The 18076-nt window shown below is 46.5% G+C and overlaps 1 protein-coding gene, 1 long non-coding RNA gene and 1 pseudogene across 5 annotated transcripts in view; 2 read left to right on the top strand and 1 right to left on the bottom strand.

The window, feature by feature from the left end:
* LOC147348202 (uncharacterized) overlaps positions 1–18076 on the top strand; it is a 178914-nt gene that overhangs the window by 34074 nt on the left and 126764 nt on the right. The window contains exon 5 of one of the 4 annotated variants that reach the window (XR_015151228.1): positions 5469–5672. The exons of the other annotated variants lie outside the window; for them this stretch is intronic. This is a non-coding gene — a long non-coding RNA (uncharacterized LOC147348202). Of the gene's footprint in view, positions 1–5468; positions 5673–18076 lie in introns of those variants that run through there. 4 annotated transcript variants of the gene reach the window in all.
* On the bottom strand, positions 3160–8829 carry BHLHE40 (basic helix-loop-helix family member e40). Its single transcript, XM_086366628.1, has 5 exons — positions 8498–8829; positions 8267–8336; positions 7897–8004; positions 6774–6897; positions 3160–5473 (listed from the first exon to the last, which is right to left on the bottom strand). The coding sequence occupies exons 1-5, from the start codon at positions 8575–8577 to the stop codon at positions 4617–4619; spliced, it is 1239 nt and encodes a 412-aa protein (XP_086222754.1). The 5' UTR covers positions 8578–8829; the 3' UTR covers positions 3160–4616.
* On the top strand, positions 8956–10330 carry LOC147348204 (uncharacterized; annotated as a pseudogene).

The raw sequence follows: 18076 nt of genomic DNA on the forward strand, positions 1-18076 counted from the left end.
TTTTTTTAATATATTTATTTATTTGGCTGCATGAAGTCCTAGTTGCGGTGTGCAGGATCTTTGGTTGCAGCATATGGGATCTGATTCCCTGACTAGGGATCCAACCCAGGCCCCATGCATTGGGAGAATAGCGTCTTAACCACTGGACCACCAGGAAGTATCAGAGATGGTACGTGGGCATATTTGTAAGGATGCAAATAAAAATTCAGGTGAATAACTTCATCCTGAGCCTGTTATCTCCTTCACACACTAGGGATCCTAGTACCTATTCCATGGGCCTATACTGAGGATTAAATGGGATATTGCATGTCCAAGCCCATGTCACAGAGCTCAGTTTAGAAGTAGTTCTACACCAGAGAAAGGGCATGGCTCTGTCCTTTATAGAATGTGTCACCTCTGAGGAGGCTCAAATTTCTGTCTTAGCTCCAGTTTTTTCACTTCTAATTAATACCTACCCCTCACAGTTGTTATAGGAAGTAGAGATAATTCACATAAAGTGTTTAATATATTGCCTGGCATAGGGGTAGTACTCAAAATCTGGTAGTAACTGTGACAGTTATCACTACTTCTATTATTATTATGGCTGGCATTGCTATTATTTAAAGGTAAGAGCAATGGGGTTGAGTAGTTAAGCACATAGACTTTGGAGACAAATTGCCTAGCTTTAAATTTCAGTTCACCTCTGGAGCTGTGTGACTTTATGCAAGTTACTTAGCCTCTCTGTTTTTCTCTACCATATAAGGAAGATAATAATTAAACCTACCTCATGGAGTTGCCCTGATAATCAAGTTTTTGTGTAGGGAGTGATTTGAAGAGTGGGAAATAATAAGTGCTACAAAGTGTTTGCTGTTAGTAATAGCAGTATTGGTATTATTACTAGTGTTCACAACCAGACTCTGAAAGCCTTTCCTTTGGCTCTGATTAAGAAGAGCCACAAACCAACACAGTCACCATTCCAATAATGGTTTAGTGACTCGGAAGCTGTGTGACCGTCTGCAAGTTAACTCCCCTCTCTGATCCCGTTTTTACTTCTCTCTAAAATGTAAAGTATAATAGCAACGATAATGGTACTTCTCGGTTGTTAGGCTTCATTAATGAGCGATGACCCGTGGGAAGCTTCGAGCTTCTAGATAATTAGGCTCCTGTTCCAACGCCCTGCTTAAATCCAGCTCCGTACCCCACCCAGCCCTCCCTTCCCCCCGCGGGAGAGTGCTCGGATTCCCTCCTGCGGGGCCTGAGGGGGTTGCTGCCCAGCGCCCGCTGCCAGGCCCTATTCTGGGGGCCGAGCGAGCCCGTGGCCGTGCCAAGCTTCCCCGGGGATCAGGTTTCTGCTGACGCGGTGCCAGGCACGTCTGCTTCCAGGAACCGGCAGCCGCATTTAGCCGCGGGCCGCACATGAAAGGGCTGCAGTCGGAAACGTGACGTTGTGTCAACAGGCGAGGCAGGTCAGCGCTGGGTGAGACCATCCCGGCAGCCCGGAGGAGGCTCACGCCCTGTCTGAAGGCGGCCAGATCCCCAGTGTCCGCTCCCCGGCCCCAGAGACCGAGCTGCACCCCCTCACCCGCGCACACACCCGTTTCACAGAGGTCCTCTTTGTCCTGAAGGGGCCAAAGACTTGGAGTGCGAACCCCTCCTTCCGCATCTCTCTCCGAACCACTTGGAACCTGCTGGCACCGGCCTGGAAAGAAGGTCAAGGGCAAGCTAGAAGCAGAGAACAAGGCAGAGGGAGGGCTGCCCCTCTGAGGGGTGTCTGATAGACTCCAGCCAGGGGATTCTGGGTTGACGCTGTGTGGAACCCTCAAACCCTTTTTAGTTCAGGGTGCCGCAACCACTTCCCTCTGCCCCCACAGCTATTCCCTTGAGTCACCAACTGGGGAGGAGAGGGGGACAGGCAAAAAGATTCTGGCCTTGATTTCAACCCCCTGCTCCATCCCCAAGATAAACTTGATTTATTTAGATTTTTACCCAAAATGTCTAGCCAGAAGAGCTTAGCAACTCACAGGGCAATTCACAGTTTAATAAGCAGGAGAACAGGAGCGCCAGTCCCTAAGTTGCTGGGAGAAAAGAGGCCGGTGCAGAGTTTACTGTTTGCTTGCTACAGGATGTGTCAGACGGGGCTCAGAGTCCTTTTTTGGTGAATCAAAGACAGGAGTGAGGGGGGGAAGATGCCAGACTACCAGTTCATTGATCAGACCACCAGCTCATCTCCTGACTCCTCCCTAGACACATGCTGCCTGGGGACATCTCAAGCCAGGCAATGCTCGCTCGCCTCTGCTGGCTCATCAGCAGACAGGGAAGGTGACATTTGAAGCAAACAGACGCCAAGGGCAGGTGGCGTCTCTGCCTGGCTGAGAACTCCCTGGGGGCAGGTTCCCTGCATGGGCTCCAGACAGCCAGAGGGTTCTGGAAGATGCTTGGGGATCTGAAGTGTGGTGAGCTGGGCACTGGCCATCAGGAAACATCAGGACACCTCTGAGAGGGAGAAAGCGGCAGGCAGAAACACTCATCAACCTGGTCATTTCCCACTTCTTTTCCCATGGAATTTTTTCTTTTCTTTTTCCTAAGAGCACTTGACTAAGGAACACCAATATTCATTCACACACAAACACACCCAGTGAGAGGAAGTCCAGGAAGGATGTAGAAAATAATCATGGAATGTTGCCTTCAGCAGCAATAGGACAGGATATGGCAAATCCATTAGACCTTGCTAAACTTGAAAAAGTTAGACCTCCTTGGCAGAGGTGCTATCCCCAGCAGTAATTATTATTGCATAATAATCCATTAAATCTTCTTTCAATGTGCCTACCCCTCCAGCAAGCTCCCCAGACATTGAGGCCCATGATTTCAGACGCTTATTTTCTGTCAAGTTCTAAGGACCATGACAAAAGCAGACTGGGGGAAACATAAGCTTTTTGCTGAACTTTGGAAAGAGGTGTAGGGTGATTGTGAACATCTGGCAGGGGTTAGTTTAAGAAAACAATGAAACAAATATTTACCTACTAAATTGACTAAGCTTATTCTGTCTGAATGTGAGTTACAGGAAAAGCTGAATGAAATTACACCAAGGTTAACTAGTTGTTGCCTTCAGTCAAGAGGGGAGAACAAGAGATAGCCGTATCACACACCCTTAAGAGTTATTTAAACATGCAGGAGACCATCTTTCTCTTCCACAGGAAAAGGATTATTTTATTAAGTATTTTAAAACAACTACTTAACATTGACTCATAGATAAAAATATTTACAATTTCACACCTTCAGGAAGGCTCCAAAATATAAACACTGTACCTCTCCCTAGAGAAAAAAAAAATTATTCTTCTCTTCAAAAACAGGAATACATTCATTTTTCTCACTTTTGTAGATCAAGTAATTATACAAATAAACATCTGAAACATTTTCCTTTTTAATATATTTATATAATATATATTTATAACAGTTTTACAAATAAAGGCAATGACTTTATACCAAAATAAAAACAGGAAAAGAAAAAGTTAAAACACAATCAGCGATTAAGCATAGTGCATTTCGAAAAGCTGGTGCAGGGCTAGCTGGACAAGTCAGAAAAGTACTCTGGACCAAAAATAAAACATCTTTTCAAGGAGACAGAATTCTTTTATCAGGAAGGACACTCCATGTGCTATTGGGCGAGGGGAATTAGCCTGCAGAAAGGGTCTTGCTGTGCCAAGGGCTGGTTAGGCTTTTAAGAAGCTAAGCTTGGTTAAAAGGAGTTTTAGGTTAGAGCTGATAACCGAGTCTGGCTTTGCTTGCTGAAATGCTTTTGTGCACTTCAGGGTGCTTGGCAAGCAGGTGCCTGCATCTCTCAGACCCTGGTTTGGTTCCCTGGACAGCGAGGCTTGTTTCCAGGTGAGACTAGAAGCAGGTGCCAGAGTCCCAGGGGATTCCTCCCTCCTCCCCTGGCAGCTAGGCTTGTACCAGGGGGCCCTTTTCAGTTCCTTAGGAAGCGAATCACTAGGAAAGCCTGAGTAGGGAACTACATTCTCTTTATTCATCTGAGGCAGGTGTGGGGAGCAGACCTGTGGAAACCTCCCCAAACCACTACCGTGCTATGCCAGTGTCTGCTACCTCACCACTTTGGAGAAAGTTCAGTCTGGCTGCCCTCTGCCCATACGGTGAGTCACAGCGACAACATAAGGGAGAAGGGTGGGGTCATCAGAACTGGCTGGGAACAGCACTCTGGAAAGCCCTCTTTTGAAAGTACCTTTTTCTCAAAGCCACAGACCCGGCTCCCAAAGTGGAGACTGACTCACAGATCAAGACTTTGCAGCTTTTAGAGATTCAGCTGCTTTGTATTAGAAGGGGCTACTCTCTGGGAGGGGAAAGGCCCAGAGGTCTGAGACAATCCCCCCTAAGTCTCCTGATGTCAGGCAATCCTTCACAAGTTCCCTACGCCCAAAGGAGCTTTAACGTCCCATACCAACACATAATGCATAGTCACGCACGCACACACACACACCACACACACACCTGAATCTTCTCTCCCTGCCTCAAATGATCTTGGCATACACACTGGAACAATCTCGCTGCACTCACAAACACATTTTTTGTTTTTTTGGAAGTAGGGAGGAAGGAAAGCAAAGCAGCAGGATCCCCTAAATAGTTTAGTCTTTGGTTTCTAAGTTTAAAGGGGGGATCTGCTTCAGAGCTTGGAGCAGGGCAGAAGAGTCGATGGCAGGATGGGTCGGCAGGGGAGAAGGGAGTCTCTGGGGCATGAGCAAGGGGGCCGAGATCTTGTCTGGGTTCATGAAGCTGCTGAGGGCTGCGGCAGAGGCATTGAGACCTTGGTATAACACTGGGACAGACGTGGGGTACCAGCACTTCTCCAGCATGGGCAAGTAGGCAGTTGCTGACGGTGGGATCAGGTAGAAGGGCAGGCAGAAGGGAGGCTGGTGTGGGTGTGGGCCCAGGAACGGGGAGCTGATCAGGTCAGTGCTAGTGAAAGGGCCTTCATCATCAGAGAGCTGCATTCTGCTCTTTTTCATGGGGGGTTCTTCGGATTCTTGCTTAATAGCACTGATCCTTTCTCCCATGGTGAACCTGCGTCCATGATCGCTTTTGAAGTATGGCTGCTCGACACGCAGCTCACTCTTCTCCGATTCTCCTCCGTAGCCGCTGTCTGTGTCCGTATCACTGCCACTCTGCTCGCCGCTCGAGTGGGCGAAAGTTCGCTGGATGACTGGCACACAGTTTTTGCCTGGGCCTTCGGAGCCTTTGGCCAGGGAGCTGGGTTTCTCCTTAAAGTCCATTGCTTTGGGGGCTGGGTCTGACGGCTTCCTGGAAGTACCGCCCTGTAGAAGCTCCGAGACCACACGGTGGAGGTGGGTGACAAGCTGTGAAGATTTCAGGTCCCGAGTATTCTCATGCTTGGCCAGGTACTGAAGCACCTCCCGGGCACATGTCTGGAAACCTGAGCAGAACATCTCTTGACCTGCTTCCACATTTCTCCCCGACAGATCACCTGGATCAACACAGATGCAAAGGAAGACATTTCAGAAGGCTCTGTGGTTCACATGGATACCTAGGTTCCAAAGATCCTGGGGCTTTCCTTTTTGTTAATAGCATTTGCTGATTGTATTTCTAACTCCAAAAGTAATATGATCAGGGGAAATTTGAATTACACCAAAAAGTATAAAGAATAAACTAAAAATCATCCATAATTCTACCTGTCAGAGATAAAATATGATTTGTAATGGCCGTATAATATCATAGGCATAGACCACATTTAACAGAGACAGACGGTTCCCCCTCTTGTTGCATTTATAAGGAATTCTTGAGTTTTCATTATAAGTGACACAGCCATAATCATCCTAGTGTGCTCATAACCAGAGTCAATTTACAGAACATCATCATCATCATAGCGAGATGGACAGTGACCAGCCAAAAAATGAGAATGAAGGAGCCATGTCACCTAAAGTACGCTTATTTTCAATGGCTTATACAAGTTGCAGTCATGCTGCTGTATTTAAAGGCTACTTCTAGGTCTTTCTCATATAGTCTGTCCATGATCCCCAGGAAGTTAGGTATGATCATCTTTCTGTTTTCAATGAGGCAACTGGCAGAACGACTTGCTAGGTTTTTGTGATTCTCATTGTACTAGTTTGGAAAGGAGGGGAGAGAGGAATGAGGGAGTGGGTAGAGGAATTTCTCCCTCGTTTGTACAGGATTATTTGGAATGGGTGAGACCAGACGGTTAGATGACTGTGATTCTCTGGAAGTCCGTAGAAATGGGTGATGAAACTTCAGTGGTTTCGTTAGATTGTGTAATTCACCGAGATACCTAGTGGCTATTCAGGGAACCACATGAAATGCAGGAAAAACTACTGCTGTCATCCTGCCAGGTTCATACCACACACCGAGGGATAAGGAAGTGGAGAAACATTAAAACACTGGGGCATACCCATGATTTATTCTCCAGTGAAACAGGGCTAAGGAAAACAACTGTAAAACACCCACGATGCAAATTATAGGTGCCGTGGCATTTTCAAAGGGGGGGGGGACTCCCAGAACCCCAGAAACTCTTAAGCCAAAATGCCACAGAAATATTTCACCATTTGACTAATATGTATTCATGCCAGGTGGCACACAGCAGCATTCCAAATGAAAAGTCTGACCTTTTAGGAAAGATAAAACAGCATCTCCCCCAACTAACGTGCATAGGCAATTTGTTGCAGGAATGTTTCTTATACCAGATGTTGAGCTCACGGGCTCTCTATTTGTGCTAGAACTCTAAGGAGATGATAGCCAGACATGGTACTCACCAGCTTGCAGACCGCTCTGCAGGGCAATGATTTTCTGCTGTTGTTGATCAATTAGGTTTGTTAATGCTTTCACATGCTTCAAGGTAAGTTCAAGAACCACTGCTTTTTCCAAGTGACCCAAAGTCTGGAATAAAAAGAGCCTCGGTCAGCAGTGAGCTCAGAGAAGTCCCACCTCTGGGATACTAATTAGCCATGAGATTTGTCAGTCGCCTGGGCTACCCTCCATGGGGTCGCAGGAGTCGGACACTACTAAGCGACTAAACCACCACCACTGAATGTCTCTAAAGGGGGATAAAAAAACTGTTCTTGGTTGGCTACATTAAGTTTTTATAGATGATGTTTAAAAATATGTATATATGCATATATTTTTGATTAGAGGACAGCAAACAAGTGTCCCCCATCTTTGAAGGCATTTTGGAAGTAGCAGCTAGCTCAGGAGAAAGCTTTGACAGATAAATTTTTCCAGCAGCCGTTGCTGACCTTAACTCAGGGGAATCCGGAGATAACATTTCTCTGCAGTGGTGTCAACCCTAATAGAGACTTCTACTGTGTCTGGCAGCCAAAAGGCTTTCCCTAGTTTCTTTCCTGACACCCTGTCATAACTTCTAGCTCATCTACGCTTTTTTGTTGCTTCCTAAATACTAGTTTTTCTCCTAAATTCTACTTTTTTCTTCTTTCCCCAACCAAAGGCTGCCACGCTAGTAATCTATTGAGGATCGCCAAGAAAGGACAGGACGTAAAAAAAAAAAAGGGACACATCAAAACAAGTCCTCTTATTTTAAAAAGGGATTCGGGGAAGGGGGTTAAAAAAAAAAAAAGTGGGTTGCTGGATTTGCCCAATGTGGGAAAAGGAGAACCCTGAGAATCACCTTAAACTCTAGCAAAGGAAGGCCGGCTGGTGTTGGTGCCAAGCTGGACAAGTACAAATGATTCTTATCTCATTTGCACGAGGTTGCCAGAAAATTCTGAGACTGGAGAAGGGTACCCCCAAACAGAGCCAGCCACTAGCTAGGATCCAGCCATCTGGTCTGCAGTTCCTGGCAGAGCCTGCAGGCGGCGGGTGACCCTCGCCCGCCCTTTGGGCAGAGGAGCTGGTTTGGAGAGGGGCCAGCTTCTCACTTACTGTAAGTTTGAGATGTTCGGGGAGGAGATCCTTCAGCTGGGCGATGCACTCGTTAATCCGGTCACGTCTCTTTTTCTCGATGAGCCGGTGCGGCAGTTTGTAGGTCTCCTGCAAAGCGCACGGAGAGATGGTGGGCGCGGGAGGAAGGAGGTGAGAAGCGCTTCTCCTTCCCCACCCCGCGGCAGAGGAGTCCCGGCAGTGGAGCAGAGTCACACCCAGAACCCTATCTGCTCCTTCTTCTCCAAGCCACTCAGTAGAGACACAGGGCCCACACCTTGCATACCCCCCTCCAACCTTAAAGTGAGAAAACTTTTATTGGAAACTCAGCGCGTGCGAGGGCCTGGGGTCCACAGGGGCGCGGTGCTCTTACCTTGCTGTCCTCGCTCCGCTTTATTCCCCGCCTCGACTTGTACACTTGGTACATATGGGCAAAATCCATCCTGCAGGGAGAGGGACGAGAAAGGGTCATGACTTGCGCATCGGTTGCAGGAACCCTGACTGGCAAGAACCCCCGGATGCACCCAGAACTACTTGGAGTTGAAAGCCGCGCAGAAGGCAGGACTGGAGTTGAGGCTTGAAGGGGCCAGGGGTACCAACTTACCCTGATAGGTCTCCGGGCTCCAGTCCTGGCGCTTTGGGCAGGCAAGTGGGGGGCGGTTGCGCGCTGGGGATCCGCTCCATTGCGCTGCGAGCCGGGGCCACTCTGCGCTCCTGTCTGCAGTGGTGGAGCGTCGGGTGAGGACTGTCGTGGAGGAGGTTTCGGGGGTCTCTCCGCAGGGTTTCCTCTGAGTCAGAGCTCTCTGAAATCCGCTGGGCTGCGAAGAGCTGCGGCTTTGAGGTACTGCTTCAGTTGGGGGCGTGCATGGTGTACCCGCGGCCTCTGGCTCCGGCTCTGCGCACAGACTGGCGGTGTGTGCTCCCAGTGCCGTCTGCGCGGTGCGAGCCAAGTGAATGAGAAGTGGGGCGGGCGGGGAGGCGGGAGGGAGCGCGAGGAGGGGGGGGGGGCGGTTAGGGCGGAGTGGGGGGGGGGATGGGGGGGGGGAGCCGAGGAGTAATGGAGAGGCTGCGGGCTGGGTTAAATGGGAGCGAGTGGGTGGGTTGGAGCTACGTGTTCTACCCTGTGACTCCAGGCACGTCTGGCCGCTGCCGGGGAGGGAAGGAGCGACCTGCCCGCCCTCCCCCGGCTTCATCACATGAGTCTCACGTGTTGGACAACGCTCCCGCGGCTGCGAGGGAGCCCCCACCCCCAGCCCCGGCCCCCAGGTGTCTGCGGCTGCCTTTCCCCGAAGAGGGGGTTGGCAGGGCAGTCTGGGTCCTGCCTAGCTGGGCGGGGGGCGCGGAAGCTGGAAGGGGCCAGGGAGCCAGCGAGGTGGTGGGGGGAGGTTGGTAACGTGGGCGAACCTGCCCCAGGGAAATGAAGTAAGTTCCCGTCTCCTGGGAGGGAACGGGGGAGGACGGATCCGCCCGCGTCTGACTCAAGCCGGGAGAGGAATATCCCCTCGCTCGCTCCAGCCCAACCCTCTTCCTCCTCCTCCCCCCGCGCGGCCCGCTCAGAGGAACCAGCGCGCAGCGGAGGGAGTCGCCCGGCCCCCCTGCCTTCCCCAGAGGCTGGGGTTTCTTTCCGCGCCGGCTTCCCTGCCCCCACCCCTCGGCCCCGAGTCCAGGAATCGCCCGCCGTGGGGAGGGGCCGAGGAGGGGCGGGGCGGATGTCACCCCATGGGAAGCGGGCTGGCAGCCAAGCGCAGGGGCAGGCGAGGCCGCCGTGGAGCACGCTGCGCGCACCTGACCCGCTAGGCTGTGCGCCGCGGGTCCCCGGCTCCTTTGGAGCTGCGCTCCCGGGGCACAGTCTGCGTGCCGGCGGACACCCACTTGCGCACCGCCCAGGGTGCCCCAGTGCCCCCACCCCCCGCCCCGGGCCACACTTGGGCTGATCAAGCACAGAAAGAGACCGGGCACGGTGCCCTGCGTTTCCTCCCTCCTCTGCCCCCACTGGAGCAGAGGCGCCCGGGTCCCCTCCCCTTGGGCTGCAACGTTACACAACCGCGGCAGCGGCGCTTGCCCTGCGGCAGCGCGGGGCGTGACACTTCACCTGGCCTGGGCTTGGGCCGCAGCGCTCCTGACTGCGAGCCCTTGTGCCCCGGCCGGGGACCGAGACCCCCAGCACAGGAGCTCCCAGGGGTCGGGGTCGGCCATCTCCCTCCTGCCGGGGACTTCTGCAGCGCATTGTGCGGTCTGCAGCCGGGGCAGGATGGAAAAGAGAGACTTGGAAAAACTACCCATCACGCTGACGTCTTAGCGTTCATTCACTCGACAAGCATTGGTTGAGCCCCCTACCCTGTGCCAGGCGTTGTGCTTAGATACGCTGCCAGATACACTGTAGGTGAATCGAACACAGATGCTGCTCTTAAATTCACAGGAACCTCTGAGAAGGGCTTACCCTGGGAAATGAGGGGAAGGCAGTACTGGGAAAATTGTATTGGTGCTGCTGGCAGAGACACGGGAGAAGAAAAGATAGAAAGTGTGGGCTTAAAAAATTTTGGGGGGTATTAAGAAAAAATTCTTTTTTAAAATTTAATGTGAACCACAATGTCTGGGCAGAGGAGGACGTTAACCCATCGCCCGGAGCCTGGGGCAGAAGGGCCTCCTCCAAGCGGCTCCAGATCTCTGCAATCTCACTGAGCCCGCCCGAGGCCCCCACCTACTCCCCCGGAAAAGTCCGGCCTCTGTGACCTTCTAACTCTGCCTGGAGCAGGGAAAACAGCTGAAACTCCAAGCCTGCTGTGTGAGCAGCGCTGATGCTGTCAGAGGAGGGAGCCAGTGGAAATTCATGACTAAAATAAGGCCTGGCTGGGGATTTCACTGACCTCTGTGCTGCCCTGCCCTGTAAAGTTCGGGGAGTTGAGAGATGACTGTGAGCCTTTCCCACCGTGCCTCGGGTCAGTTACCCTGCTGCCGAGTGACCTGGCTGTGGGAAGGATTGAAAAACAACAACAACAACAAAACGGGGTCAGTGCTGGAACCTGGTGAAGATCAGCCTCGGGTGCAGTTGAGGGGGCGGGTAGGGGTGGGCTCAGTCTTAATTGGCAGTGTCCTTGACAACCTAGAGATCTGGGATTCACACATTGACCAAACTGGGAGTGGATTTCCTTCAGGTCGCTTTGGAGAGCTCCCACTTCCTGTTTATGTTTCACAACCGTCAAACTCATTAGCAAGTGTGAGAAGTGCCTCCTTTTCTAAGTGCTGACTGGCCTGACCTCGCCTGGGGGCTCAGCATCCCTCTGTCCTAGAACCTACTTTTGCTGGCTTGTGTTATCAGCCATTTCTCTGGAGGTGATGCGGCTTCCTGCCAGGAAGGGGGCAAGCAGGACCACAGGCAGGAGGGGACAGGAGTCAGTTCTGGGTTTGTGCTTTCAGTGTAGGGTGACCTGCTCCATTGTCAGAATTTAATAGGGGTGAATGAAGAGTTGTCATGACTGCGGCTCAGCCACAGTTGCACCAGGAAATAAGTACAGGGGAAGGATGGAACACATGTCCCCCCCCCCAGCGGTCACTCTCCCCCAGCATACCCCTCCCCCCAACCAGGAGTGAACCCAAACAGTTCAGATTCCATGGCTCAGAGCTCAGTGTCATTCCTAGAATGCTTTGAAGTTATCTATACTTTTTGCCCTTACCTGACCTACAATGGGAAACAGCAAAATGGATCGTTTCCTACGTTTTGTTTGTTCCAAATGTACTCTCAAGCATCAAGGATTATCCCCACCTTACCAAAGTGCTACTGCACCAGGTTATATTACTTTTAATGCTTCTCTTCTCTCAAAGCTTATGATTATTTTTTATTGAAATAAACAAAATAATTCCTTCTCCTCATGCAGCTTTTCATCCTGAAGAATCTTAATATTTCAGTTTGTCATCTTTTGTAGATAGTTGGTTTAGTGCTTACCGTGTGCTAGTTTTTAGACTGAATGTAAAAACGTTGTACAGGTTCATTTACTTCTCACCACCACCTTATTGGGCAGTCATTAGCTCATTTTTATGTTTATTTAACACATTTAATGAGAACAACAATGTGCTGGGCACTGAACAATGCCCAGGAATATATAATGTATCCTCTTGAGGAATTTGAGGCTCAGGGAGGTTAAATTACCTACCTCAGGTTATATAGCCTGAGATTAGATCTGGAATTGAACCCCAGGTTTGTTGGACTCCAAAGCTTGAGCTCTTAATCACTATACTTGAGGCTACCTGGTAGGGCTCTTTGGGTTGTGCACTGCTCAACTCCAGGGGGAGCCATTCACATTGCAGTCTGTGTGAAAGCATCCTCTAGAGTGTTGCAAGGCAGCACTGGGCAGCTGCACTGGGTAATCCTGATGGTCGGTAGCCCTCGCCTCTGTTTTGTTTCTTCTCAGTGTGCAGAGATCATATTTTTGGACAAGTAAGGACAAGATTTTTCTTTACTAGTGAGGCTCAACATTTTGGTGGTCTGATGCTGTGTGTTAGAAATAGTTAGGCAGGCCCCTCCTAGCAGGAAATTAGAACCCACAGACCCCTGCATATATCCACACATACATACATCATCACTTTTTGCAAGTTGATGAAGTCTCACAATTTTTTTTCTACCACAGTTCACAGTAAGAAATACATTTTACATCATGACTCAACATGTACAAACACTCGCACACACTCCCAGAAGTATATTGGAACACAGGGCAGTCAAGGCTTGGTTGGGATCACTACCAATATTTACAACCACTATTCTCTTTCCCATACTCTGAGCAGCCATTGCTCGCTGAAAAAATTTCACCATTTAGGAAAAAGCCAGCCTAATGGATTTCAGACAAAACAATTACAAAATAACTTCTCTTTGATATTCATTCTAACATTTTCTAGTCTTGTCTAGTAAATTTTAAAGAATATTTTGGTCTTTACTTACTAAATTGAGTTTTCGATCCATTAATACATCCTGATCAACAATTTGGAAACATGCTCTGCAGTAGAGAGAGTGCTGACATTTTGGCTTGTCCCACCAGAAAGACATCAATGGCACCTACACACTTGCAGATCTTCCAGATCACTTACAGAAATGTTAAATACAGCTGCTGGTCCTGGATGAGTTCAATGGTGTATTCAGATGAATGAGTTCAAATGGTGTCTCCTTTCGGGACATCCTTGCTTTATGTTCAATTGTAGGAGTAAAATATTCTGAGTTTTGTTGACATGCATCATGTTATGTGTTGGTTCCTTCATCCAGTTAAGGAAGTTTTCTGCTATTGTTAGTTTGCTCACAGAGTTTATCATAAAAGGATGTTGAATTTGTCAGATACTTTTTCTGCATCCAACAAAACAGCCATGTGGCTTTTCTCTTTCTTTCTGTTAATATCATGAATTACAATTTTAGTGTTCAATCAACCTTGAATTCCTGAGGTAAGCCTATCGTGATCAATGTATTACCCTTATTTTTATTGTTAGATTTAATTAGCTAATAATATATATTAAGGATTTTCATGTCTACGATTGTGAAGGGAAATTACGTGAGGTTTTCTTTTTTTTTTTGTAATCTTTGTCAGGTTTTAGCATCAAAATAATGCTAGTCTCATAAAACAATTTGGGAAATATCCTATCTCTTTTCTGAAAGATATTAAGTGGGGTTGGTACTATTTCTTTCTAAAATAATAGGAGAAGCTCATTGGGCCTAGAGGTTTTTTGTGGGGGGAATGCTTTTACCATGAATACATTTTAATAGATTTCAGGCTATTTAACATTTTTATTTCTTCTTTTATCAGCTTTGGTAATTTTTTTTCATGAAATTTGTCTATTATCTTTAACGTTGTCAGTATATTGGATAGTGTTATCCTTTTAATGTTTATGTAATCTATAGTGACAAATCTTTTTTACTTCTTTTGAAATGTTTTTCTTTTTTTTCTAGATCATCTTACCAAGAGACTTATCAATTAATTATATTAATTTTTGCAATTATCCATAATTTTGAATTTATTGATTTACTTTGCTGTCTGTTTATCTTATATTTTATCGATTTCCTCTTATTTTTCTTATTCCTTTTCTTTTAGTTATTTTATATTTAACTTGTTCTACTTTTTCTAGTTTCTTTAGATGTAAAATATTATCATTGATCTTAAACCTGTCTTCTTATTATAAATATCCAAAGCTAGAAAATTTCCTCTAAGCCCTGTTTTCCCAGCATTCCACAGTAGTTAGTGTTTGTGTTTTCCTTCTCATTCAGGTCAAAATATGTTGTATTAGTCTTTGTGACTTTTATTTGATTCACAGGTTATTTAGAAGGGTATTGTTTAATTCCCAAATATTTGTAAATTTTCCAGGTAACTTTTTCCTTTTTCTTTGAAAATAATTAGCCACAGGAAGTTATTAAAATAATATAGAGAAGTTGCATGTATCCTTCACCCAATTTCCCCCAATGGTAACATCTTACATGACTATAACACAATATTCAAACAAGGAAATTAACATACATACAAATTACAGCGAGTTTTCAGTTTTTACCAGTTTTCCATGCATTCACTTTTGTGTGTGTGTATAGAGTTCTATGTAATTTTATCACTCCCGTCGATTAGTATAACAACCACCTCATCAAGATGCAAAATTGTCATATCACTACAAAGTCCTCAGCTGCTGCCTCTTTGTTATCAGACCTGTTCCCTTCTCCCATTCCTAATGTCTGGCAACCACTAGAATGTTCTCTGTTTGTAATATCATGTTAAGAATGTTATAAACATGGAATCCTGTGGTATGTAACTGTTTGAGGTTGAATTTTTTTCTGCTCAGTGTAAGCCTCTTGAGATCCATCCAAGAGGTTGTGTGTATCAATATTAAGTCTCTCTTTTTTTTTTTAATTTTTTTTGTCATTTACTTTTTTGGCTGTGCCAAGTCTTAGTTGTGGCATGTGGGATCTTTTTGTTACTGCACATGGAATCTAGTTCCCTGACCAGGAATGGAACACAGGAATTGGGAGCACAGAGTCTTAGGCACTGGACCACCAAGAAAGTCCCACTAGTAAGTTCCCTTGTTATTGATGAGTGACATTCCATGCTGTAGATGTGCCACAGTTTATTTAATTATTCATCCACTCAAGGTCATTTGAGTTCCAATTTTTTCTGCTATTAGAAATAAACCTACTGTGAACCTTTTTCTACATGCTTTTGGGTAGACACAAAAAGCTTTCTTCTCTAGGATAAATGCCCAGGACTATAATTCCTCATATAGTAATGTGCATTTGGTTTTTAAGAAAATGACAAACTACTAGCCAGAGTAGCTGTACCATTTTACATTCCCAGTTGCAATGTTTGAGAGAGCTAGTTTCTCTGTGTCCCAACCAGTATTTGGTCTTGTCACAAGTGTTTTTTTTTAACTTGTTGTTCAGTCACCCAGTCATCTCTGACTCTTTGCAACCCCATGAACTGCAGCACGCCAAGCTTCCGGGTCCTTTACTATCTCCCAGAGTTTGCTCAAACTCAATGTCCATTGAGTCGATGATGCCATCCAACCATCTCACCCTCTATTGCCCCCTTCTCCTCCTGCCCTCAGTCTTTCCCACCATCAGGGTCTTTTCCTGTGAGTTGGTGAGTTGGCTCTTTATATCAGCTTCAAAATCAGTCCTTCCAATGGTAAAGAATCTGCCTGCAATGCAGGAGACCAGGGTTCCATCCCTAGGTTGGGAAGATCCCTTGGAGAAGGGAATGGCAACCCACTCTAGTATCCTTGACTAGAGAATCCCATGAATAGTAAAGCCTGGTGGGCTACAGTCCATGAGGTTGCAGAGTCAGACACGACTGAGCAACTAACGTTTTAAACTTTAGCTTGTCCAAATAGGTGTGTAATGCCAGGTATCTTTCTATATTGGTTTCTAATTTATTAGTTTTGAGTCAGAAGGTATACTCAATTTGATTTTAATGCTTTGACATTTATTAAGCTATCTTTCATTGCTGAGCATATAGTCTAGCTTGATGAATGTTTCCTGTGGGTTTGGAAAAAATATGTATGCTGTAGTTGTTGGGTGTGATATTTTATCAAGTCCTTTGGGTCAAGTTGGTTGATAGTGCTGTTCAAATAAGGGCTTCCCTAGTGGCTCAGATGGTAAAGAGTCAGCCTGCAGTGCAGGAGCCCTGGATTTGATCCCTGGGGTGGGAAGATCCCCTGGAAAAGGAAATGGCAACCTACTCCAGTATTCTTGCCTGGAAAATCCCATGGACTGAGGAGCCTGGCGGGCTACAGTCCATGGAGTTGCAAAGATATCTCTATGCTGATTTTTTTTTGTCCAAAATAGAAGTGTTAAAATCTCTCCAACTATAATTGTAGATTTGTCCATTTCTGTCAACTTCCACTTTATACATCTTGGAACTTGCTTCATAGTTGCCTGCACATTTTGGATTGATAGGTCTTCTTGATAATTTTATTCTCTGATTAGAAGTTTCCCTCTTTCTCTTCAGTAGTACTCTTTTTAAAATATTTATTTATTCATGGCTACCTTGTGTCTTAGTTGCAGCGTGTGAGATTTTTTTATTGTGTTGTGTGGCCTTCTCTCTCGTTGTGGTGCTTGGGTTCAGTAGTTGCAGCTCTCAAGCTTAGTTGCTCTATGGCATGTGGGATCTTAGTTCTCAATCAAGGATGAAACTCATATCTGCTGCTTTCCAAGGTGGATTCTTAACTGTTGGACCACCAGGGAAGTCCCTTCAGTAATATTATTGTCCTGAAGTATGCCTTTTCTGATATTAATATAGCTTTACATGTTTTTTATATTTAGTGTTGGCATAATGTATGTTCTTTCTCCCCTTACGCTTTCAACCTGTGTCTTTTTTTTTTTTTAAATCACGTTATTTATTTTTGGCTGCTTTGGGTCTTTGTTGCTGTGTGCTGGGTTTCTCTCATGGCAGTGGAAGGGGCTACTCTCTTTTGCTGTGCACAGGCTTCCCACTGTGGTGGCTTCTCGTGCTGTGGAGCACCGGTTCCAGGCACGTGGGCTTCAGCTGTTGCAGCACAGGGGCTCCGTAGTTGTGGCATTTGGGCTCTGGAGCCCATGGGTTTCAGTAGCTGTGTCACAGGGGCTCAGTAGTTGTGGCACATGGGCTTTAGTTCCCTGGAATCTTCCTGGACCAGGGTTCGAACCCATGTCCCCTGCATTGGCTGGCAGATTCTTCTCCACTGCACCACCAGGGAAGTTCAACCTATGTCTTTATAATTGAATTGTATGTTTATAAACAGCCTATTGTTGGATTTTGTTTTTATATTAATTTAACAATCTGCCTTTTGATTGAAGTGTTTAATATATTTGAGATAATTATTAATATGGTTGGGTTTAAATCTCCCATCTTGGTACTTGTTTTCTGCTTATCTCATTTATGCTTTGTTTCTATTCAGATTTTCCTGCCTCCTTTGTATATGTTGAATTTTTTTAATCATTCCATCTTATCTCCTGTGTTTAAGTACACTTCTTTATGGTATATTCTAGTGGCTATTGTTGAGCAGTGGTTCTTAAATTTTACCTGTGTTAGAAACAGCTGGAGGTCTTATTAAAACACAGATTTCTGGGCCATACCCAAAGTTTCTTATTCAGTAGGTCTGTGATTGAGCTCAAAATTTGCATGTCTGATAAGTTCTCAGATGCTGAAGATAGAAATTTCAGCTCTAAAGGTTATGCTCTGTATCTTTAAGTTATCACAGCCTACCTTCAAATAATACACTACAAAGTGCTTCTATACAACTTGGTGGTTGTGTAAAAACCTTATAACAATTCTTTTTACTCTTCCTCTCGACCCTTATGCTATTGTTATTTTACATTTTACCTGTAATATGCTATAAATTTCAAAATGTTGGTGTTTGTTTGATTTTTGGCCATGCTTGTGGTATGTGGGCTCTTAGTTCTCCAACCAGGAATCGAACCTATGCCCCCAACAATAGAGGCACAGTCTTAACCACTGAATTGCCAGGGAAGTCCCTATTGTTACTTGCTTTAAACAGTCAGTCAGTCGTGTCCAACTGTATTTGACCTCATGGACTGTAGCCCACCAGGCTCTTCAGGCAAGAATACTGGAGTGGGTAGCCGTTCCCTTCTCCAGAGGATCTTCCTGACCCAGGGATCAAACTTGGGTCTCCCTCACTGCAGGCAGATTCTTTTACCATCAGAGCCACCAGGGAAGCCCAAAACAGTCAG

This window comes from Bos grunniens, chromosome 22, assembly GCF_055505025.1.
Source record: "Bos grunniens cultivar Pamir isolate PY7600 chromosome 22, Bosgru_T2T1.0, whole genome shotgun sequence".
Classification (NCBI taxonomy): domain Eukaryota; kingdom Metazoa; phylum Chordata; class Mammalia; order Artiodactyla; family Bovidae; genus Bos; species Bos grunniens.

Excerpts from the sequence above, each read along its gene's own strand:
- BHLHE40 (XM_086366628.1), bottom strand. The coding sequence starts at position 8,577 with ATGGAGCGGATCCCCAGCGCGCAACCGCCCCCCACTTGCCTGCCCAAA. Across the intron at positions 8,005-8,266 it reads AGCGGAGCGAGGACAGCAAG|GAGACCTACAAACTGCCGCA; the intron begins GTAAGAGCACCG and ends TGCGCTTTGCAG. Across the intron at positions 6,898-7,896 it reads CCGAACATCTCAAACTTACA|ACTTTGGGTCACTTGGAAAA; the intron begins GTAAGTGAGAAG and ends TTTTTATTCCAG.